The 22,654-nt window shown below is 35.0% G+C and overlaps 4 protein-coding genes across 4 annotated transcripts; 2 read left to right on the top strand and 2 right to left on the bottom strand.

Annotated features, from left to right (window-relative positions):
• The first annotated feature begins 3,624 nt into the window (after positions 1–3,624).
• On the top strand, positions 3,625–5,399 carry LOC141393221 (N(6)-adenosine-methyltransferase non-catalytic subunit METTL14-like). Its single transcript, XM_073966183.1, has 3 exons — positions 3,625–3,854; positions 3,930–4,491; positions 4,573–5,399. The coding sequence occupies exons 1-3, from the start codon at positions 3,789–3,791 to the stop codon at positions 5,184–5,186; spliced, it is 1,242 nt and encodes a 413-aa protein (XP_073822284.1). The 5' UTR covers positions 3,625–3,788; the 3' UTR covers positions 5,187–5,399.
• A 512-nt stretch (positions 5,400–5,911) lies between these two features.
• LOC141393222 (guanine nucleotide exchange factor MSS4 homolog) lies at positions 5,912–7,791 on the bottom strand. Its single transcript, XM_073966184.1, has 2 exons — positions 7,582–7,791; positions 5,912–6,220 (listed from the first exon to the last, which is right to left on the bottom strand). The coding sequence occupies exons 1-2, from the start codon at positions 7,705–7,707 to the stop codon at positions 5,945–5,947; spliced, it is 402 nt and encodes a 133-aa protein (XP_073822285.1). The 5' UTR covers positions 7,708–7,791; the 3' UTR covers positions 5,912–5,944.
• Positions 7,792–11,648: 3,857 nt separating this feature from the next.
• LOC141393219 (N(6)-adenosine-methyltransferase non-catalytic subunit METTL14-like) lies at positions 11,649–13,373 on the top strand. The gene is made up of 3 exons (XM_073966181.1): positions 11,649–11,828; positions 11,904–12,465; positions 12,547–13,373. The coding sequence occupies exons 1-3, from the start codon at positions 11,763–11,765 to the stop codon at positions 13,158–13,160; spliced, it is 1,242 nt and encodes a 413-aa protein (XP_073822282.1). The 5' UTR covers positions 11,649–11,762; the 3' UTR covers positions 13,161–13,373.
• A 512-nt stretch (positions 13,374–13,885) lies between these two features.
• Positions 13,886–15,765, bottom strand: LOC141393220 (guanine nucleotide exchange factor MSS4 homolog). Its single transcript, XM_073966182.1, has 2 exons — positions 15,556–15,765; positions 13,886–14,194 (listed from the first exon to the last, which is right to left on the bottom strand). Exons 1-2 carry the CDS (start codon positions 15,679–15,681, stop codon positions 13,919–13,921), a joined length of 402 nt encoding a protein of 133 aa, XP_073822283.1. The 5' UTR covers positions 15,682–15,765; the 3' UTR covers positions 13,886–13,918.
• Positions 15,766–22,654: the final 6,889 nt, after the last annotated feature.

Below are 22,654 nucleotides of genomic sequence, written 5' to 3'. Positions count from 1 at the left end.
GTAAGGTCTCATTTGGCTTCTGGACTCTTCCTCTCAGTTCCATTCGGTAGATCTCTTGCTTGTGTTCACTACCGTACTTACGTTCAAGAGCAGCCATTATATCTCCATAGCTGTTTCTAGAAGCAGCAGGAATACTCTGTAATACGTCAGCAGCATCACCCTTCAATGCCATAAGGAGTGATACCGCCTTTTCGTTGTCGTTCCAAGAATCTCTAGCAGCCACTGTCTCGAACTGTAATTTAAACACATTGAAAGAGGTAGAGCCGTCGAACACTGGAGGCTTAATTTTTAACGTGTTATGAATAGCTCTCACTGGGCCACCTTTGATTTCCAGTTCCGACATTTTCTTCTCCAAGTTCACAAATTTCTCATCATGGGCCAGAAATTTCTCGTCAACAGACAGAATCTTTTTATCCAACTCTTTAATTTGCACCTCCACGTTTTCTACTCTCTTTTCAATCACTATCGTGATGTTCTCGAGTTTCTCGTTAATTTTTCTAGAATTCTCTTCCAACTCCTCTTTTAAGTTTCTTGAATTTTCTTCAAACATCCTAGAATTTTCTGCCATTAAGTTTTCGGTGATTTTTCTAGAGTTCTCCTCCAACTTTTCCTCTAATTTTCTGGAATATTCTTCGCTCATTCGACAATTTTCTGCTTTCATTTCCATCATAAGTCTGGAAGTTTCTTCATTCTTTCTAGACATCTCTTCTAACATCTTACAGTTGTCAGATTTCATTTCCGCCATAAGTCTGGAAGTTTCTTCATTTTTCTTATTCATTTCCATGGAGCTACCTTCTATTTTCTTAATTTCCAGCATCATCATATCCAGTATTGATTTCAAATCGTCTCCACTGGCAGCTACCGATGAAACTTCCTCAACGGAGGATTCGCCCTTTGCCGATAACTCGACTTCCTCCTTACTGTCGAACTCATATGCGTCGATGTTCATTCCACGGCGCTCGAACTCTTCCAACAAGCGTTTTTGTAGTTCGGCCTTGTTGCCAGTAGAACACAACTCCAACTTACTTAGCTCCTTCTTCAAGTCTTCCACTCGTAGATCCTTAAACTTCATTGTAGGATGATCGTAATCTCACTGCTGACACCAATTGTTACGGAATTAGATTTAACTAATGTCCGTGTAGACGTTGTTTTATTCCCCGATATGATTTGTACCAAATAAAACAGGGTTCGTTTTAGATTACGTTTCTACAATGCTTTATTTACTTTATTACACTTATTCGTCACCGACTTTAATTACTAAGCACAAAGCATGTCTCTAGTTAGCACGCAGCTATTCTTTAACCGATCTGTTCAGTTCAACGCTTAAAACACAACTACTCAATGTTGGCATTCGTAACTCTATTTATACCCAAAATCTCCTTGGTCTAGAATTATCTAGAAATCTGGCAACACCTCGAATCTGTGCAACGAACACACAGACGCACATTCGCACTAAGCGAACAACCATACTCACATACATACATGGGGGGAATACAGGCGGACGGCAAGCAAAGTAATGACATAATTACAACAACAAACAAATGCAAGAAAGAAGTAGCAACTAAACGATAATTACATGATTATGGCAAAACAAAATAAAAGCACATTAATGAAAGGTAAAGTAACATCTAGAATAATGAAGAGAGTTCTACATGGTAGTTGTTGTTGCTTAAATAAAGTAACTGCGTAATAAAAACTTTACGTTACAATTCAAATATTTAAATTAACGGAAATTAAACTAAACTAACTTAAACCTATCAGTTACATTCGTAACAATATTGTTTTGAAGTTTTAGGCATACTCGAATGAAAAAATTTAAATTGACATAAAGCTTTGGCTAACCTTTCTTATTAAACCATGGCATACTCGAAAGAAAAAAATTAAATTGACATAAAGCTTTGGCTAACCTTTCCTATTAAACCATGGTAGTAACTCGAAAATTGTTAGAAATATAAACAAATAATTAACGAAAAGAAATATAATGCTGTAGTATAGTGAACAATATATCCTTACGATGGCATAGTTTTTTTTTTTTTTTGTATAATATCCTTTAATATTAACATAAATAGTTTTTTGTCTCTACTGAAAACTAGGAAATTTCGAGTTGCTACCCTTTTGTTGTACAGGTGCGATATGATGCTTAAGACATTTACAAAGCAACTGACGTTTCGGAAGTCAATCTGACAGCCATTGAAAGTATTCTATGAATGCTACGGCTTGCGTCCAGATGACCACTTTTGAAATGTTCACCCTGTTCGTGAGAAACATAACAAACTCTTTAAATAGCAAACCATTATGGCCTTCTGATGCAACAATCAATAGTAGTCACCATATTTTCACCACCTGTAGTGGGATTCTGTAACTCATTTTTGCTGTTATCGATAATTGTCGGTAAAATTAAACTGCTTATAATTTCGATAATTAACGAAAATTTTCGGTAATTTAACGATGAATAAAAAGTAGTCGCTAGCCTCTACCGACACAAACAGTGATGCCAACTTTTCTATATGTTTTAGTCATAATTTTGCGATTTAATTTTACCGATTTTTGTCGTTAACAGCAAAAATGAGATACAGAATCCCACTACTGCTAACCCAGCATCTACCCAAATAAAAGCCCGCACCCACAAATCTGAATTGTATTGAATTCCTTTATTGTTTCTTTATCTATCTTTATTGTCCCTTAATACATAATTTCGAAATATTTTTTGAACAGAACGAAGAATAATACGTGAGTACCCCTATTGCGCAGTTGAAATATAAAATAACAAATTTCCGTATAGTTGTTTAACGGCGGTAATGTCTTTCAAGCTTGATCATTGGCGCCGCCTATATGACATTTTGCCGCCGCATTTTTTAGTGGCCAAAATGATCGGCCTATAGTGCGATTCTCCAACTCATTTCTTGAGTTACCGACAAAAATCGGTAACATTAAAACGCAAAATTATGAATGAAAAAAAGTTGATAACACTGTGGCTATTGGTAAAACTTTACGACTAATTTTTATTGGTCGCTAACTTACCGAATAATATCTTTAATAACCGAAATTATAAGTATTCTAATTTTACCGATTTTTGTCGGTAACTCATCAACCGATAGTTGACCAAAAAACGACAGTCCGAACTGATTGTGTCATGGTTTAATAAGAAAGGTTAGCCAAAGCTTTATGGCAATTTAAATTTTTTCATTCGAGTATGCCTAAAACTTCAAAACAATATAAACAAACTATGTATGTATGTGTGGTGTTTGAATAATATGCCAAACAATTTTAAAAACAATCGAATTCAATGATTTTTAAAATAGTTTTTAGACCATTTGTATGGGAGAAATTGGTGAGATTTGCATTGAAACAATCAGTTTATCATATTCGCAACTCGATTATGTGGAGAAAACTTAACTCTTCATTCATTTTTCGCGTTTTTTATAAAATGCTCAAAAAATGCATTGTAAACAAACCCACTTGTTGCTTTTATTTTGAAGTTTTAGGAATTCAAGAAAAACAAGGGTTCTATAGATTTTTTTCATTTAAATCTACCTCTTTACTTATACCATGGATTGTGTGTACCCCACTTAAAGCGTTATTTCCCCGATTAAAAGTCGTCTTCGGTTTTTAGACTTTTCACACACAGCATAAAGTCGACTAATCGAAAGTCGACTTGTGTATCCCTATTTGGTTGATGGACGACACAGCTCGCAAACTACTAAATTCATCTTAAAATTACTAAAATTACAAACTTAATTTACTGTGGAGTTTTGCATTAATTCTTAAGCTTTATAACTTATGCAGTCATGAGTGATGTTTTAAAAAGCTCTCAGGAGCGATCACGTAAACGAAAACAATTATTGGCCCAAACAGTAAGTTACCTCCACACATCGTTTGTGTGTTACCATTACCATTTAACAAAACAATTTCTTGGTATCTACTTACAGCTGGGTTTATCCAGTGTTGATGAACTGAAGATAGCATTGGGTAATAACGATTCTAACAATGGATCATCAAGCAGTTTAAATTCCACCAACTTCGGTGCCACAGCAAGTTCAGTGCATAATAGCCAACGATCTCAGGACGACGAGGACGACCATCACGTTAGTGCATCCAAAAAGACTCCTGGCGAAATCATCTATCGTGACTCATCAACATTTCTCAAGGGAACACAATCATCAAATCCACATAACGATTACTGCCAACATTTTGTTGATACCGGTCAAAGACCACAAAATTTTATACGCGATGTAGGTTTAGCAGATCGTTTTGAGGAATATCCCAAACTAAGAGAATTGATACGTCTAAAGGACAAGCTGATACAGGATACAGCATCGCCACCGATGTATTTAAAGGCTGATTTAAAGACTTTGGATGTTAAAACTTTGGGTACCAAGTTCGATGTAATACTCATAGAACCACCGCTAGAAGAATATGCCAGGGCGGCGCCTTCTGTGGCAACAGTGGGTGGAGCGCCAAGAGTTTTTTGGAATTGGGATGAAATATTAAGTATGGAGGAGTGTTTGAAAATCAAATACTATGTTTATTCTTAACTCTTTTTTTTTTTTTTTTGTTTTTGATTAATTTTAGATCTTGATGTTGGTGAAATAGCAGCACATCGTTCCTTTGTGTTCCTGTGGTGTGGCTCATCGGAAGGCTTGGATATGGGGCGTAATTGCCTAAAGAAATGGGGCTTTAGACGTTGTGAAGACATATGCTGGATACGCACGAATATCAATAAACCAGGCCACTCTAAACAATTGGAACCAAAAGCTGTATTTCAACGTACTAAAGAACATTGCTTGATGGGCATTAAGGGCACCGTAAGACGTTCAACAGATGGTGATTTTATACATGCCAATGTTGATATCGATTTAATCATTTCCGAAGAAGATGAATTTGGTTCATTTGAAAAGCCCATCGAAATCTTTCATATAATTGAACATTTTTGTTTGGGAAGACGTCGTTTGCATTTGTTTGGTCGAGATTCGAGTATACGTCCTGGTTGGTTAACTGTTGGTCCAGAGTTAACTAATTCAAATTTTAATGCTGAACTTTATCAGACATATTTTGCTGAAGCACCCGCCACAGGTTGTACGACACGAATCGAATCACTAAGACCCAAAAGTCCTCCAGCTAATAGTAAGATTATACGTGGTCGTGGTGGACGAGGTTTCCCACGTGGCCGTGGTAGAGGAAGATAGGACAAATATCCTGAAGAATAAAGCCCTACTCATATTATCATCATAAGGTTATCTCTTTTATGACTACTTTGTACGTATGTTTAACAAAATCAAACATCAACTACTTAAATTTACTTGGATGGTGCCTTTATGGCAGGAAATATAAGATGAAAGTGGAATTTTTATCACAGGAAATATAAGATGAAAGTGGAATTTTAATCACGTTAATTAAAAGGTCTATGCATTTTTTATGTAATATCTTCGTAAGAACCACAAGTGGAAAGATAGCACGACACCGCCTGTAGACAAGTTTTATATATCGGAGATCCACAGGAAGAGTGGGCAACATTATGCTGTGGGGTTTAAACCAAATGTGTTCTTCTTTGGCACGGCGGTGCCGAAATTTTTCGGCAATTTACACACATACGACCCGAATGCATAGGAAGGGCGTAAGAAAGAGGGATAATGTTTTGATTTGTTTTTGTTTTGTAGCGTGCGTGCATAAAACACACTAACATACAGTCATAAGTTGCCAATAGTTTGAATACATCCACATTTTGGTCTGTTCTCTTCGTGGTCACCCATGGTTTAAACCCATTGTGGGGTCATACAAATTTAATTTAAAATTACCTTGATATACATTTCATAGCAATCCAGAAGATACCCTCAACACAGGTCTTCAATCCTCGAAGTTCATTACCATTTAACTCAAACCAATTTAGTTGATAAATTCGACAAGCTCACAATTCGTTTCTTAGAACACATTTATTTACCACAATCTAGGAATTATTTGTTAAAGCTTTAGCCGCAGGCTCCTTGCCATGATGCACCCGTTTCAGTGCAACATAACATTTCTTGGTATCGATATCATGATAGCCAACAGGTCCCATGTCGCAATCGGCACAAATAAGAAATTTGCGCTTGTCCACCGTATTGGAGAAGCCAATGTTCTCGAACATAAACATATCATTGATGACCCAATAATCACTTAATGATTCTGTTTCTATGGTATTGATATCTTTGGTATTTTTCTGATGCATTAGAGGTAAGTCAAACTGGAATGGACATTCAAAAACAATTGGAACAACTCTAGTTTAGTAAAAACTCTCCGATTTTTTTGAAATTTTTTCCAGAGGTAGATATTGTTGCGCTGATCACGGAAGTCCGGGTACAAAACCCGGGTTAGACCCGGCCCTACTGAACCGATTGATACAAAATGGGTATCATTGGAAAGCTTACGGAAATACCTATCCAACAAGAGGTCATATGGTGGGGTTATTTTCAGGTGGTCAGGTGATATAACCCAAAAACTGATTTTTGGACCCGGATTTTTCCATAAAACCCTCAAAAAGTCGAAAATGGGTCCATTATGGGAGCACGCTTAATGTATGTCAGATTATAGCTCGCACTTCAACCTTTCCAAAATGGTGCTATATGTTGTAATACATACTCTGGATCCATAGATATGGCCCTTAGAATCTTCAGAATTCGGTTCAGTAGGGCTTATTTCTTTACATTATAGGTGTCTATGGGAAATTTTAAATTGAACAAAATTTTTTTTTAACTTATAATTTTTCTTTAAATAGCCGGCCTTCGGCCGAGAATTTTAGACTTTCTCCTATGGACAGGCGCAAATCTCGGGAACGGGAACAAAATTTTCTTTTAAATTATAAATTTTTCTTTAAGTAGCCGGCCTTCGGCCGGGGATTTAAGGCTTTCTCCTATGGACAGGTGCAAATCTAGGGAACGGAAACACATTTTTCTTTTAAATTATAAATGTTTCCGTACATAGCCGGCCTTAGGCCGGGGATTTAAGACTTTCTCCTATGGACAGGTGCAAATCTCGAGAAAGGGAACAAAATGTTTTTTTTTTAAATTACAATTTTTTTCTATAAATAGTCACTTGGAGAAACCGGGTTTTCGAGATTCTAAGAGCCATATCTCTGGATCCAGAGAAGGTATCACAACATATAGCACCATTTTGGAAAGGTTAAAGTGGGAGCTATAATCTGACATACATTAAGCGTGCTCCCATAATGGACCCATTTTCGACTTTTTGAGGGTTTTATGGAAAATTCCGGGTCCAAAAATCAGTTTTTGGGTTATATCACCTGAACATCTGAAAATAACCTCATCATGTGACCACTTTTTGGATAGGTATTTCCATATGCTTTCCAATGATAGCAATCGGTTCAGTAGGGCCGGGTCTAACCCGGGTTTTGTACCCGGACTTTCGGGTCCAATAACCGGGTAACCGGGTCCGTCCCCCAAGAAAATTATACATTTCCGTGATCAGCGCAACAATATCTACCTCTGGAAAAAGTTTCAAAAAAATCGGAGAGTTTTTACTAAACTAGAGTTAAGACAAACAATTTCATGATCTGGGATAGATGAAAGAGAACAGCAAATTTCTTACCAGCTTACTTTCATAGGTGCCTTCTTGCTCTTTAAGCATTAGTGAATTACAAAATTGACAACGGACTTCTTGTTTATTTTTGTCATTTAAGATTTCATTTGTAATACTAGAATCTTCCTGAGACATGATGGAGTTTGACAATGTTTTTATTCGTCAATTAGAATGTATTTTTTTTTTAATTTCATATTAGGGATCTATTAGACGAATTTTGGACTGTGAAAAACAATAGTTGTAGAAACATCCCATAGATGGCCCGCTTCTTACTAGGCGTTTACACCAGACAGTTTGTCTTCAAATACAACTCTGATTTACTAACACATGCATGCATTTGTCGGCTGTCTTCCAGCTGTCCATCATTGTTGCAGAGACAGTGAAGTTAACAAAATTTTGTAAAAAATAAGTGAGATTAAAATTGAAATGTGTTGAAAACCAATGAACATGAACAAAAACAAAATATGTGAACTTACCCCCAGTTTTTGTAACTTATTTTTGTTCGTTCGTCTATATTCGTAATAATTTAGGCATTCATTGCTCAGCTCCCAGATGACATACACATCTAATTTTCCGTATACCCGTTCCATATATCATTAAGGCTTCCTCATTTAAAAATCAGAGCTCTACATTTGCGTTAAAGCGAGTAAATCGATCTACAAAATTTGACAATTCGTGTGAGAAGAATAAAAATTTTTATAAAAACTGGGGGTTAAAACTAAAATAAATCGATTATTACTCATAATTTTACCACTGTTTTTGCAGTTGTCGGGACGCCTACGTCACACAGGCAAGTTTTAGATTTTGACAATCATGGTATAAGTAAAGAGGTAGGTTTAAATGAAAACAATCTATAGACGCCTGCTTTTTCTTGAATTCCTAAAAAGTCAAAATTACTAAAGACAACAGCAACAAGTGGGTGTGTTTATAATACCTTTTTTGAGCATTTTATAAAAAACGCGAATATTTAATGAAGTGTCAAGGTTTGCCCACATAATCGAATTGTGGATATTATGAAATGATTATTTCAATGCAAAACTGAAGAATTTCTTCCATACAAATATTCTAAAAACAATTTTAAAAATCATTGAATTCGATTGTTTTTAAAATGTTTTGGCATATTTTTTAAACAATACACACACATACACAGATTGTGTACTTTGTTTTGACATTTCAGGAACACTCGAATGAAAAAAATTAAATTGACAGAAAGCTTTAGCTAACCTTTCTAATTAAACCATGTTGACAATCAATACATGAACTCAACTGTCCTGTCATTTGTAAACGCAGGGTTGTACGTGGCGTTTACACAAGACAGACTGTCTGCAAATACAACTCTGATTTACCAATACATTCAAACATTTGGGCAGTTGCCTCGGCACTGTCTACTAATTTTCGCAGACAGCTCATGTTTCCAATAAATTTACATATTCGGCAAATGTTTAATATTTTTGACATTTAGCCAAACGGCACCATTTCAAATTTGAATTTATTGGTATGTATCATGGATCAGCTGGTGTGATACCACTACGTGGTAGTTCTGCCATGGTATGTATACATCAAAAATGTCATTTAATTTTCTTGCATTTACATGAAATACATATTTTTAATTTACAGATTGAAAGAAAAATCTTTGAATTGTGAAATACCCAGCAAAAAGTTTGCATCCGCGGATGCAGTTAAATCACTAGAACAATTGCCGCTGGCGTACATCTTTTCCTATGAATTCACCTATGAATTTTACAAGAGAGCGCACAGCTAGGATGCACTCCATTTTGCTTCCACGACACAAAGCTAGGATGCACTCCATTTTCGATCCAAATCACAGCCTTTGGTGTAGTGTTTTGGATTGAATTTAAATGCAGTCTAAAGATTTGCAAGCCATTGCAAATATCCCAAAATAAATAAAATATATTGCTTATTCGTGTAAACAAGAATATTAACTTTATTACACTAATACAAATTATAAAAACTCTCCATTAAATTTGATCATAACTGAGTTTACTTCTTCTGCTCTGCTTTTTGTGACACCGCAACTGATATTGCTTCATCATCCAAATAGTTTTTCATTTTCCTCCAACTCCAGTTCAGATTTCCAAAAAAACTCTAAACTTTACATTCGGCGTCTTTTCGTGTTTTCGCGCGTAATCAATCATGATTTCGCATACAAAAATGACATAATCTCATTTCGTGATTTCAGCGAAATCAACATCGAAATCACAGTACACATGATATACAACCCCGCTTTTGCCTGAAAAAGTACCAAAAGTTGTAACACTTTTCACGTATCACAATAAACAAGGTAGATGGTCAGTTGCTGCAACAAAAAATTGTATTATCAAAATTTGTAAGCAATGTGAAAAAATATGAAATTAGTCTTATGCCAGACTATGAAAATTTTCATTTGAAAATTCTTTGTTATTCTCTTTTAAATTTTCATTGACGTCCACACACATTTATGAAATCATATGAAAATTTTATTTTGGTTTGATAGTTACGAATTTAAACACAAAGAATGATTTCAGATTACAGAACCTTGTGTACAGAGTTTCACCCCCTTCACACCTCTTACCTATAAACTCATTTTCATGTTAATGAAAATTTTCATAGTCTGGCATAAGACTTACTTTGTTAAAATGCTGTTTTTCATTGTGTTCCCGTACTTTTTCGTGGTTATGTTAGAAAAAAGAGCGAATTTTCATAAATTGCTTCCCCATACAAATTTCTTAAAAAAGACGGAAACGGAAAAATGACGGAAATTGCAAAAACTCCAGCAGAAATGTCAAAATCAACGTATCAGCTATCGTAGATAGATGCCAACGAACATGCTGCTAGTTTCTAATAGGCCAAAATTGTATGGCAGAAAATAGGAGAGGAGAGTGTTATTCGGCGCTGTTATTGTTTAAAGAGAAGTGCAAGTCTTGCTAGATTTCGGAGTACGGGAAATCATTTTTAGCACTGAACGGGCAAACTACTTCAAGTAATAATTGCTCTGTTCCTTTACGTGCCTGAGGTTACCATTTCTTACCATTTTTAACCTGTAAAGTGGTCTCTTACTTTTAATAGCATACAATTTATATGATAGCAGTTTACCACTTTTACCATTTTTTGCCACTGTTACCATTTTTAAAAGTAAAGGAACAGACCAACTATTTTGCAGGTTCTGAGCACACATTTTATCTATCAAAATTTATTATTATGATGTCTCAACGATAAAATAATTTTTTATTTTTTATTTGTTAGTACTATACACAATTAATACGATATATAGATAATTTTATGCCAAGTTTATACTTGCGCTCCAAAATCCACTGGATTTCACGAAATCCTGAAATACACCCCGGTGTTTACACTTATTTTTTTGTTGATTTCGAACATATCACAATAATCAAGGTAGATGCATATGCGCAGCTGATCGAACATGAATTTTCAAAACAAGTTGTTGTAAATTGAATTAGTCATCAAAATATACGACAATATAGAACTTTGCAACTTTATTTCGAAAATTATCGTACAATTATCTATATATCGTATCATGGTTTAATAAGAAAGGTTAGCCAAAGCTTTATGTCAATTTAAATTTTTTCATTCGAGTATGCCTAAAACTTCAAAACAATATAAACAAACTATGTATGTATGTGTGGTGTTTGAATAATATGCCAAACAATTTTAAAAACAATCGAATTCAATGATTTTTAAAATAGTTTTTAGACCATTTGTATGGGAGAAATTGGTGAGATTTGCATTGAAACAATCAGTTTATCATATTCGCAACTCGATTATGTGGAGAAAACTTAACTCTTCATTCATTTTTCGCGTTTTTTATAAAATGCTCAAAAAATGCATTGTAAACAAACCCACTTGTTGCTTTTATTTTGAAGTTTTAGGAATTCAAGAAAAACAAGGGTTCTATAGATTTTTTTCATTTAAATCTACCTCTTTACTTATACCATGGATTGTGTGTACCCCACTTAAAGCGTTATTTCCCCGATTAAAAGTCGTCTTCGGTTTTTAGACTTTTCACACACAGCATAAAGTCGACTAATCGAAAGTCGACTTGTGTATCCCTATTTGGTTGATGGACGACACAGCTCGCAAACTACTAAATTCATCTTAAAATTACTAAAATTACAAACTTAATTTACTGTGGAGTTTTGCATTAATTCTTAAGCTTTATAACTTATGCAGTCATGAGTGATGTTTTAAAAAGCTCTCAGGAGCGATCACGTAAACGAAAACAATTATTGGCCCAAACAGTAAGTTACCTCCACACATCGTTTGTGTGTTACCATTACCATTTAACAAAACAATTTCTTGGTATCTACTTACAGCTGGGTTTATCCAGTGTTGATGAACTGAAGATAGCATTGGGTAATAACGATTCTAACAATGGATCATCAAGCAGTTTAAATTCCACCAACTTCGGTGCCACAGCAAGTTCAGTGCATAATAGCCAACGATCTCAGGACGACGAGGACGACCATCACGTTAGTGCATCCAAAAAGACTCCTGGCGAAATCATCTATCGTGACTCATCAACATTTCTCAAGGGAACACAATCATCAAATCCACATAACGATTACTGCCAACATTTTGTTGATACCGGTCAAAGACCACAAAATTTTATACGCGATGTGGGTTTAGCAGATCGTTTTGAGGAATATCCCAAACTAAGAGAATTGATACGTCTAAAGGACAAGCTGATACAGGATACAGCATCGCCACCGATGTATTTAAAGGCTGATTTAAAGACTTTGGATGTTAAAACTTTGGGTACCAAGTTCGATGTAATACTCATAGAACCACCGCTAGAAGAATATGCCAGGGCGGCGCCTTCTGTGGCAACAGTGGGTGGAGCGCCAAGAGTTTTTTGGAATTGGGATGAAATATTAAGTATGGAGGAGTGTTTGAAAATCAAATACTATGTTTATTCTTAACTCTTTTTTTTTTTTTTTTGTTTTTGATTAATTTTAGATCTTGATGTTGGTGAAATAGCAGCACATCGTTCCTTTGTGTTCCTGTGGTGTGGCTCATCGGAAGGCTTGGATATGGGGCGTAATTGCCTAAAGAAATGGGGCTTTAGACGTTGTGAAGACATATGCTGGATACGCACGAATATCAATAAACCAGGCCACTCTAAACAATTGGAACCAAAAGCTGTATTTCAACGTACTAAAGAACATTGCTTGATGGGCATTAAGGGCACCGTAAGACGTTCAACAGATGGTGATTTTATACATGCCAATGTTGATATCGATTTAATCATTTCCGAAGAAGATGAATTTGGTTCATTTGAAAAGCCCATCGAAATCTTTCATATAATTGAACATTTTTGTTTGGGAAGACGTCGTTTGCATTTGTTTGGTCGAGATTCGAGTATACGTCCTGGTTGGTTAACTGTTGGTCCAGAGTTAACTAATTCAAATTTTAATGCTGAACTTTATCAGACATATTTTGCTGAAGCACCCGCCACAGGTTGTACGACACGAATCGAATCACTAAGACCCAAAAGTCCTCCAGCTAATAGTAAGATTATACGTGGTCGTGGTGGACGAGGTTTCCCACGTGGCCGTGGTAGAGGAAGATAGGACAAATATCCTGAAGAATAAAGCCCTACTCATATTATCATCATAAGGTTATCTCTTTTATGACTACTTTGTACGTATGTTTAACAAAATCAAACATCAACTACTTAAATTTACTTGGATGGTGCCTTTATGGCAGGAAATATAAGATGAAAGTGGAATTTTTATCACAGGAAATATAAGATGAAAGTGGAATTTTAATCACGTTAATTAAAAGGTCTATGCATTTTTTATGTAATATCTTCGTAAGAACCACAAGTGGAAAGATAGCACGACACCGCCTGTAGACAAGTTTTATATATCGGAGATCCACAGGAAGAGTGGGCAACATTATGCTGTGGGGTTTAAACCAAATGTGTTCTTCTTTGGCACGGCGGTGCCGAAATTTTTCGGCAATTTACACACATACGACCCGAATGCATAGGAAGGGCGTAAGAAAGAGGGATAATGTTTTGATTTGTTTTTGTTTTGTAGCGTGCGTGCATAAAACACACTAACATACAGTCATAAGTTGCCAATAGTTTGAATACATCCACATTTTGGTCTGTTCTCTTCGTGGTCACCCATGGTTTAAACCCATTGTGGGGTCATACAAATTTAATTTAAAATTACCTTGATATACATTTCATAGCAATCCAGAAGATACCCTCAACACAGGTCTTCAATCCTCGAAGTTCATTACCATTTAACTCAAACCAATTTAGTTGATAAATTCGACAAGCTCACAATTCGTTTCTTAGAACACATTTATTTACCACAATCTAGGAATTATTTGTTAAAGCTTTAGCCGCAGGCTCCTTGCCATGATGCACCCGTTTCAGTGCAACATAACATTTCTTGGTATCGATATCATGATAGCCAACAGGTCCCATGTCGCAATCGGCACAAATAAGAAATTTGCGCTTGTCCACCGTATTGGAGAAGCCAATGTTCTCGAACATAAACATATCATTGATGACCCAATAATCACTTAATGATTCTGTTTCTATGGTATTGATATCTTTGGTATTTTTCTGATGCATTAGAGGTAAGTCAAACTGGAATGGACATTCAAAAACAATTGGAACAACTCTAGTTTAGTAAAAACTCTCCGATTTTTTTGAAATTTTTTCCAGAGGTAGATATTGTTGCGCTGATCACGGAAGTCCGGGTACAAAACCCGGGTTAGACCCGGCCCTACTGAACCGATTGATACAAAATGGGTATCATTGGAAAGCTTACGGAAATACCTATCCAACAAGAGGTCATATGGTGGGGTTATTTTCAGGTGGTCAGGTGATATAACCCAAAAACTGATTTTTGGACCCGGATTTTTCCATAAAACCCTCAAAAAGTCGAAAATGGGTCCATTATGGGAGCACGCTTAATGTATGTCAGATTATAGCTCGCACTTCAACCTTTCCAAAATGGTGCTATATGTTGTAATACATACTCTGGATCCATAGATATGGCCCTTAGAATCTTCAGAATTCGGTTCAGTAGGGCTTATTTCTTTACATTATAGGTGTCTATGGGAAATTTTAAATTGAACAAAATTTTTTTTTAACTTATAATTTTTCTTTAAATAGCCGGCCTTCGGCCGAGAATTTTAGACTTTCTCCTATGGACAGGCGCAAATCTCGGGAACGGGAACAAAATTTTCTTTTAAATTATAAATTTTTCTTTAAGTAGCCGGCCTTCGGCCGGGGATTTAAGGCTTTCTCCTATGGACAGGTGCAAATCTAGGGAACGGAAACACATTTTTCTTTTAAATTATAAATGTTTCCGTACATAGCCGGCCTTAGGCCGGGGATTTAAGACTTTCTCCTATGGACAGGTGCAAATCTCGAGAAAGGGAACAAAATGTTTTTTTTTTAAATTACAATTTTTTTCTATAAATAGTCACTTGGAGAAACCGGGTTTTCGAGATTCTAAGAGCCATATCTCTGGATCCAGAGAAGGTATCACAACATATAGCACCATTTTGGAAAGGTTAAAGTGGGAGCTATAATCTGACATACATTAAGCGTGCTCCCATAATGGACCCATTTTCGACTTTTTGAGGGTTTTATGGAAAATTCCGGGTCCAAAAATCAGTTTTTGGGTTATATCACCTGAACATCTGAAAATAACCTCATCATGTGACCACTTTTTGGATAGGTATTTCCATATGCTTTCCAATGATAGCAATCGGTTCAGTAGGGCCGGGTCTAACCCGGGTTTTGTACCCGGACTTTCGGGTCCAATAACCGGGTAACCGGGTCCGTCCCCCAAGAAAATTATACATTTCCGTGATCAGCGCAACAATATCTACCTCTGGAAAAAGTTTCAAAAAAATCGGAGAGTTTTTACTAAACTAGAGTTAAGACAAACAATTTCATGATCTGGGATAGATGAAAGAGAACAGCAAATTTCTTACCAGCTTACTTTCATAGGTGCCTTCTTGCTCTTTAAGCATTAGTGAATTACAAAATTGACAACGGACTTCTTGTTTATTTTTGTCATTTAAGATTTCATTTGTAATACTAGAATCTTCCTGAGACATGATGGAGTTTGACAATGTTTTTATTCGTCAATTAGAATGTATTTTTTTTTTAATTTCATATTAGGGATCTATTAGACGAATTTTGGACTGTGAAAAACAATAGTTGTAGAAACATCCCATAGATGGCCCGCTTCTTACTAGGCGTTTACACCAGACAGTTTGTCTTCAAATACAACTCTGATTTACTAACACATGCATGCATTTGTCGGCTGTCTTCCAGCTGTCCATCATTGTTGCAGAGACAGTGAAGTTAACAAAATTTTGTAAAAAATAAGTGAGATTAAAATTGAAATGTGTTGAAAACCAATGAACATGAACAAAAACAAAATATGTGAACTTACCCCCAGTTTTTGTAACTTATTTTTGTTCGTTCGTCTATATTCGTAATAATTTAGGCATTCATTGCTCAGCTCCCAGATGACATACACATCTAATTTTCCGTATACCCGTTCCATATATCATTAAGGCTTCCTCATTTAAAAATCAGAGCTCTACATTTGCGTTAAAGCGAGTAAATCGATCTACAAAATTTGACAATTCGTGTGAGAAGAATAAAAATTTTTATAAAAACTGGGGGTTAAAACTAAAATAAATCGATTATTACTCATAATTTTACCACTGTTTTTGCAGTTGTCGGGACGCCTACGTCACACAGGCAAGTTTTAGATTTTGACAATCATGGTATAAGTAAAGAGGTAGGTTTAAATGAAAACAATCTATAGACGCCTGCTTTTTCTTGAATTCCTAAAAAGTCAAAATTACTAAAGACAACAGCAACAAGTGGGTGTGTTTATAATACCTTTTTTGAGCATTTTATAAAAAACGCGAATATTTAATGAAGTGTCAAGGTTTGCCCACATAATCGAATTGTGGATATTATGAAATGATTATTTCAATGCAAAACTGAAGAATTTCTTCCATACAAATATTCTAAAAACAATTTTAAAAATCATTGAATTCGATTGTTTTTAAAATGTTTTGGCATATTTTTTAAACAATACACACACATACACAGATTGTGTACTTTGTTTTGACATTTCAGGAACACTCGAATGAAAAAAATTAAATTGACAGAAAGCTTTAGCTAACCTTTCTAATTAAACCATGTTGACAATCAATACATGAACTCAACTGTCCTGTCATTTGTAAACGCAGGGTTGTACGTGGCGTTTACACAAGACAGACTGTCTGCAAATACAACTCTGATTTACCAATACATTCAAACATTTGGGCAGTTGCCTCGGCACTGTCTACTAATTTTCGCAGACAGCTCATGTTTCCAATAAATTTACATATTCGGCAAATGTTTAATATTTTTGACATTTAGCCAAACGGCACCATTTCAAATTTGAATTTATTGGTATGTATCATGGATCAGCTGGTGTGATACCACTACGTGGTAGTTCTGCCATGGTATGTATACATCAAAAATGTCATTTAATTTTCTTGCATTTACATGAAATACATATTTTTAATTTACAGATTGAAAGAAAAATCTTTGAATTGTGAAATACCCAGCAAAAAGTTTGCATCCGCGGATGCAGTTAAATCACTAGAACAATTGCCGCTGGCGTACATCTTTTCCTATGAATTCACCTATGAATTTTACAAGAGAGCGCACAGCTAGGATGCACTCCATTTTGCTTCCACGACACAAAGCTAGGATGCACTCCATTTTCGATCCAAATCACAGCCTTTGGTGTAGTGTTTTGGATTGAATTTAAATGCAGTCTAAAGATTTGCAAGCCATTGCAAATATCCCAAAATAAATAAAATATATTGCTTATTCGTGTAAACAAGAATATTAACTTTATTACACTAATACAAATTATAAAAACTCTCCATTAAATTTGATCATAACTGAGTTTACTTCTTCTGCTCTGCTTTTTGTGACACCGCAACTGATATTGCTTCATCATCCAAATAGTTTTTCATTTTCCTCCAACTCCAGTTCAGATTTCCAAAAAAACTCTAAACTTTACATTCGGCGTCTTTTCGTGTTTTCGCGCGTAATCAATCATGATTTCGCATACAAAAATGACATAATCTCATTTCGTGATTTCAGCGAAATCAACATCGAAATCACAGTACACATGATATACAACCCCGCTTTTGCCTGAAAAAGTACCAAAAGTTGTAACACTTTTCACGTATCACAATAAACAAGGTAGATGGTCAGTTGCTGCAACAAAAAATTGTATTATCAAAATTTGTAAGCAATGTGAAAAAATATGAAATTAGTCTTATGCCAGACTATGAAAATTTTCATTTGAAAATTCTTTGTTATTCTCTTTTAAATTTTCATTGACGTCCACACACATTTATGAAATCATATGAAAATTTTATTTTGGTTTGATAGTTACGAATTTAAACACAAAGAATGATTTCAGATTACAGAACCTTGTGTACAGAGTTTCACCCCCTTCACACCTCTTACCTATAAACTCATTTTCATGTTAATGAAAATTTTCATAGTCTGGCATAAGACTTACTTTGTTAAAATGCTGTTTTTCATTGTGTTCCCGTACTTTTTCGTGGTTATGTTAGAAAAAAGAGCGAATTTTCATAAATTGCTTCCCCATACAAATTTCTTAAAAAAGACGGAAACGGAAAAATGACGGAAATTGCAAAAACTCCAGCAGAAATGTCAAAATCAACGTATCAGCTATCGTAGATAGATGCCAACGAACATGCTGCTAGTTTCTAATAGGCCAAAATTGTATGGCAGAAAATAGGAGAGGAGAGTGTTATTCGGCGCTGTTATTGTTTAAAGAGAAGTGCAAGTCTTGCTAGATTTCGGAGTACGGGAAATCATTTTTAGCACTGAACGGGCAAACTACTTCAAGTAATAATTGCTCTGTTCCTTTACGTGCCTGAGGTTACCATTTCTTACCATTTTTAACCTGTAAAGTGGTCTCTTACTTTTAATAGCATACAATTTATATGATAGCAGTTTACCACTTTTACCATTTTTTGCCACTGTTACCATTTTTAAAAGTAAAGGAACAGACCAACTATTTTGCAGGTTCTGAGCACACATTTTATCTATCAAAATTTATTATTATGATGTCTCAACGATAAAATAATTTTTTATTTTTTATTTGTTAGTACTATACACAATTAATACGATATATAGATAATTTTATGCCAAGTTTATACTTGCGCTCCAAAATCCACTGGATTTCACGAAATCCTGAAATACACCCCGGTGTTTACACTTATTTTTTTGTTGATTTCGAACATATCACAATAATCAAGGTAGATGCATATGCGCAGCTGATCGAACATGAATTTTCAAAACAAGTTGTTGTAAATTGAATTAGTCATCAAAATATACGACAATATAGAACTTTGCAACTTTATTTCGAAAATTATCGTACAATTATCTATATATCGTATCATGGTTTAATAAGAAAGGTTAGCCAAAGCTTTATGTCAATTTAAATTTTTTCATTCGAGTATGCCTAAAACTTCAAAACAATATAAACAAACTGTGTATGTATGTGTGGTGTTTGAATAATATGCCAAACAATTTTAAAAACAATCGAATTCAATGATTTTTAAAATTGTTTTTAGACCATTTGTATGGAAGAAATTGGTGAGATTTGCATTGAAACAATCAGTTTATCATATTCACAACTCGATTATGTGGAGAAAAATTAACTCTTCATTCATTTTTCGCGTTTTTTATAAAATGCTCAAAAAATGCATTGTAAACAAACCCACTTGTTGCTTTTATTTTGAAGTTTTAGGAATTCAAGAAAAACAAGGGTTCTATAGATTTTTTTCATTTAAATCTACCTCTTTACTTATACCATGTATCGTATAAATTGTGTATAGTATTAACAAATGAAAAAATACAAAATGATTTTATCGTTGAGACATAATAATAATAAATTTTGATACATAAAATTTGTGTTCAGAACTTGCAAAATATTAATATTTGCAGCAGTTTTCCCGTTTGGTGCTAAAAATGTGTTCCCGTACTCCGAAATCTAGCAAGATTTGCATTTCTCTTTGAACAAAAATAGCGCCGAATAAAACCCTATTCTCCTGTTTTTGGCAATACAATTTTGGCCTAGTATAAACTAGCTGCATGTTAATTGGTATCTAGATACGATAGCTGATACGTTGATTTTGACATTTCTGCTGCAGTTTTTGCAATTTCCGTCATTTTTTCGTTCCCGTATTTTTTAAGAAATTTGTATGGGGAAGCAATTTTTTACAATTCGCTCTTTTTTAACATTACCATTAAAAAGTACGGGAACACAATGAAAAATAGCACTGTAACAAAGTAATTTAATATTTCTTTCACATTGTTTACAAATTTTGATACAAAATTTTTTTTGTTGCAGCAATTGACCATCTACCTTGTTTATTGTGATACGTGAAAAGTGTTGCAACTTTTGGTACTTTTTTAGGCAAAACCAGGGTTGTATATCATGTGTACTGTGATTTCGATGTTGATTTCGCTGAAATCACGAAATAAGATGATTTCATTTTTGTATGCGAAATCATGATAAATTTTGCATGATTTCGCGCGAAATCACGAAACGCCTTCGAAATCACGAAAAGACGCCGAATGTAAACCAAACATTACGGTAATTTTCGAAATAAAGTTGTAAAGTTCTATATTGTCGTATATTATTGATGACTAATTAAATATACAACGACTTGTTTTGAAAATTCATGTTCGATCAGCTGCGCATATGCATCTACCTTGATAATTGTGATATGTTTGAAATCAACAAAAAAAACACCGGGGTGTATTTCAGGATTTCGTAAAATCCAGTGGATTTTGGAGCGCAAGTGTAAACTTGGCATAACTCCACTTCAAAAATAATTTGCGTCTCGTGAATTACAGTAATGTTTGTATCTTTAGTTTGTATTTCTTTATTTTTTTAAACAAATTCTTTTAATTTTTAGACACTCTTTCTTGTGTTCAGAAAAAAACTGCAAAGACGTATAGCAATAAAAACCCGAACAAATGCATTTTCCAAAAACATATGCTAATAGTTCCATATTTTGGTTACAGATGGCTACACAACTTACTGGAATTGATAACAGCAATGCCAATCGTTTTTGATTCCCATTTCTCGCGGCAGAAAACATTAACGTTGTGTTTTGTGGCTGAAATTTATTTCTTTACATTTTTTATTGTTTATTTAATAAAAAAATCAAAAGTGAATGCCGTCAAACTTGAGTTTTAATGTTTTTCTTGTCAATATTCCAATGAATAACAGTTTTCGTTTAACAGAATGTTGCTATGATATCGTAGCAACAGAGGTTAACTCCCTCTACAGTTAATTTTTCACAATTGACTTTTCCTTTCTTATAATTGGTCTGTTCCTTTACTTCTAAAAATGGTAAAACCGGCAAAAGAAGTAAAAGTTGTAAACTGCTCCCATATTAATTGTGTTGTGTCTGAAGTAAAGGAACGCTTTTCGAGTAAAAAGTAGCAAAACTTGAAGATTCTTGAACGTAAAGGAACAGAGCTAATATTGACATCTTTTAAAACTGCGACTGAAGGGATCAAAAAATTGTCTTGCTTGGCTAGGGATCTATAAGCGAGTGCTTCTAAAATGTATAGAGCGGAGTGTGGACTGCATCGAAAGATGTGTGGACTGCATCGAAAGATGTATTGAAATCATAACTCCGCATTGCACTACTTCCAAACTTTTTGCTGGGTAGTTGAACGCATAGGTAAGTTTAAATATGAAATATGATACTTAACGTGTTTAAAGATGTGTTTAAATTATTTAGAATGAATAATTAAAGAAGCAAGAAAATACTCTCAAAATAACAGCGGCGGAAACATAGATTTGTATAGTGGTAATATTCGACCACTATGTTCTTCAATGACAGCTACATAACAAAATAATTAATGCATAGAAAGTAATGTGTTCCAAGGGACTCTCAGACTGCACCGAAAATAACAAATCGGAAGTTTCACGGTACAAAAACTAGTGGTCAACCAGGAAGACGGGCTGCACTGGCTGCCTTGCAGCAAAAAGTACCGACAGCGAACAATCACCCCAAGAATATCCGCGTTATCAGCACCACCAAATGCAGCATCTCCACATCAATAGTCTTCGTATGTAGATCAGGCACAAATTCATGGAGCATAAAGTCCAGTGACTCTCCCATCAAATGCCGGCGGCATGGATCAGATTCGAACAGTTCAAAGGATAAGAAGAATACTGGCTAATATAATCCTTCTCCTTATTTGTAACGTCGAAAACGTCATATACTTGTCCAAAAAGAATAAAATGTAGTAAAAGTAATAAACATATAAAAATTCAATCGGGGTTGTCTCAAATTGGCGAAAAGGATATATTTAAACGGTCGCAAGCATATTGGATTGATTCTCTAGACAAATAATTAGGAGCTGCATCACTAATAAGCAGTATCGCGGTTAAAAGGCAGGAGTTACTGCTATATACACGAAAAGACGAAAGGGAAACAATCTCAAAGTAGCCATAACGGAATTACACCATTGACCCGACACTCAATGAAGGAAGTTCTGGGTTTAGTTTTCTTTTTTGACGCTGGTCGAGCTCAATGACCGATGATTTTTCGTCAAGTGAAAATGGAAAGTCGACGATTCGAACCCACACAACCACCATTATGTGACATTTTTTGCTGTTGGTAGCAGCTCATCAGAAATATCGAATGTGGAGTGGCTTCTCCGTTTTTTCGTTTGTCTTGTTGATGATATCTTCAAAGCATCGACTTATTAGTTCGATCGATTTGGAGAGAAGAATCGTTCGATTCAGTTGTACCTCCCAGATATATGTATATATTTCCTCCTCGAAGAAGGTTGCTATCAAGGAGATATTAGCTAAAATGGTACGCGCGATATCTCATAAACGGAGCAACCGATTTGGTCCAAACTTTGGATCTCGAAATATTTTGTACCAATCATGATGAAATTATAAGGTGGCGTAAAACGGCCAGCTGATTGGTTTCAATC

This window comes from Musca autumnalis, unplaced genomic scaffold (genome assembly GCF_047663935.1).
Source record: "Musca autumnalis isolate F117 unplaced genomic scaffold, ASM4766393v1 scaffold_2, whole genome shotgun sequence".
Classification (NCBI taxonomy): Eukaryota; Metazoa; Arthropoda; class Insecta; order Diptera; family Muscidae; genus Musca; species Musca autumnalis.
The sequence above is the reverse complement of the archived record's forward strand: the minus strand, read 5'-3'. Positions and strand labels throughout refer to the sequence as shown.

What these genes read in the sequence shown, in the direction of transcription:
- LOC141393221 (XM_073966183.1), top strand. Translation starts at nt 3,789, where the DNA reads ATGAGTGATGTTTTAAAAAGCTCTCAGGAGCGATCACGTAAACGAAAA. An exon ending in AACAATTATTGGCCCAAACA is followed by an intron (nt 3,855 to 3,929) that starts GTAAGTTACCTC and finishes ATCTACTTACAG; the next exon opens with CTGGGTTTATCCAGTGTTGA. An exon ending in GAATTGGGATGAAATATTAA is followed by an intron (nt 4,492 to 4,572) that starts GTATGGAGGAGT and finishes GATTAATTTTAG; the next exon opens with ATCTTGATGTTGGTGAAATA.
- LOC141393222 (XM_073966184.1), bottom strand. Translation starts at nt 7,707, where the DNA reads ATGTCTCAGGAAGATTCTAGTATTACAAATGAAATCTTAAATGACAAA. An exon ending in GCACCTATGAAAGTAAGCTG is followed by an intron (nt 6,221 to 7,581) that starts GTAAGAAATTTG and finishes TGTCCATTCCAG; the next exon opens with TTTGACTTACCTCTAATGCA.
- LOC141393219 (XM_073966181.1), top strand. Translation starts at nt 11,763, where the DNA reads ATGAGTGATGTTTTAAAAAGCTCTCAGGAGCGATCACGTAAACGAAAA. An exon ending in AACAATTATTGGCCCAAACA is followed by an intron (nt 11,829 to 11,903) that starts GTAAGTTACCTC and finishes ATCTACTTACAG; the next exon opens with CTGGGTTTATCCAGTGTTGA. An exon ending in GAATTGGGATGAAATATTAA is followed by an intron (nt 12,466 to 12,546) that starts GTATGGAGGAGT and finishes GATTAATTTTAG; the next exon opens with ATCTTGATGTTGGTGAAATA.
- LOC141393220 (XM_073966182.1), bottom strand. Translation starts at nt 15,681, where the DNA reads ATGTCTCAGGAAGATTCTAGTATTACAAATGAAATCTTAAATGACAAA. An exon ending in GCACCTATGAAAGTAAGCTG is followed by an intron (nt 14,195 to 15,555) that starts GTAAGAAATTTG and finishes TGTCCATTCCAG; the next exon opens with TTTGACTTACCTCTAATGCA.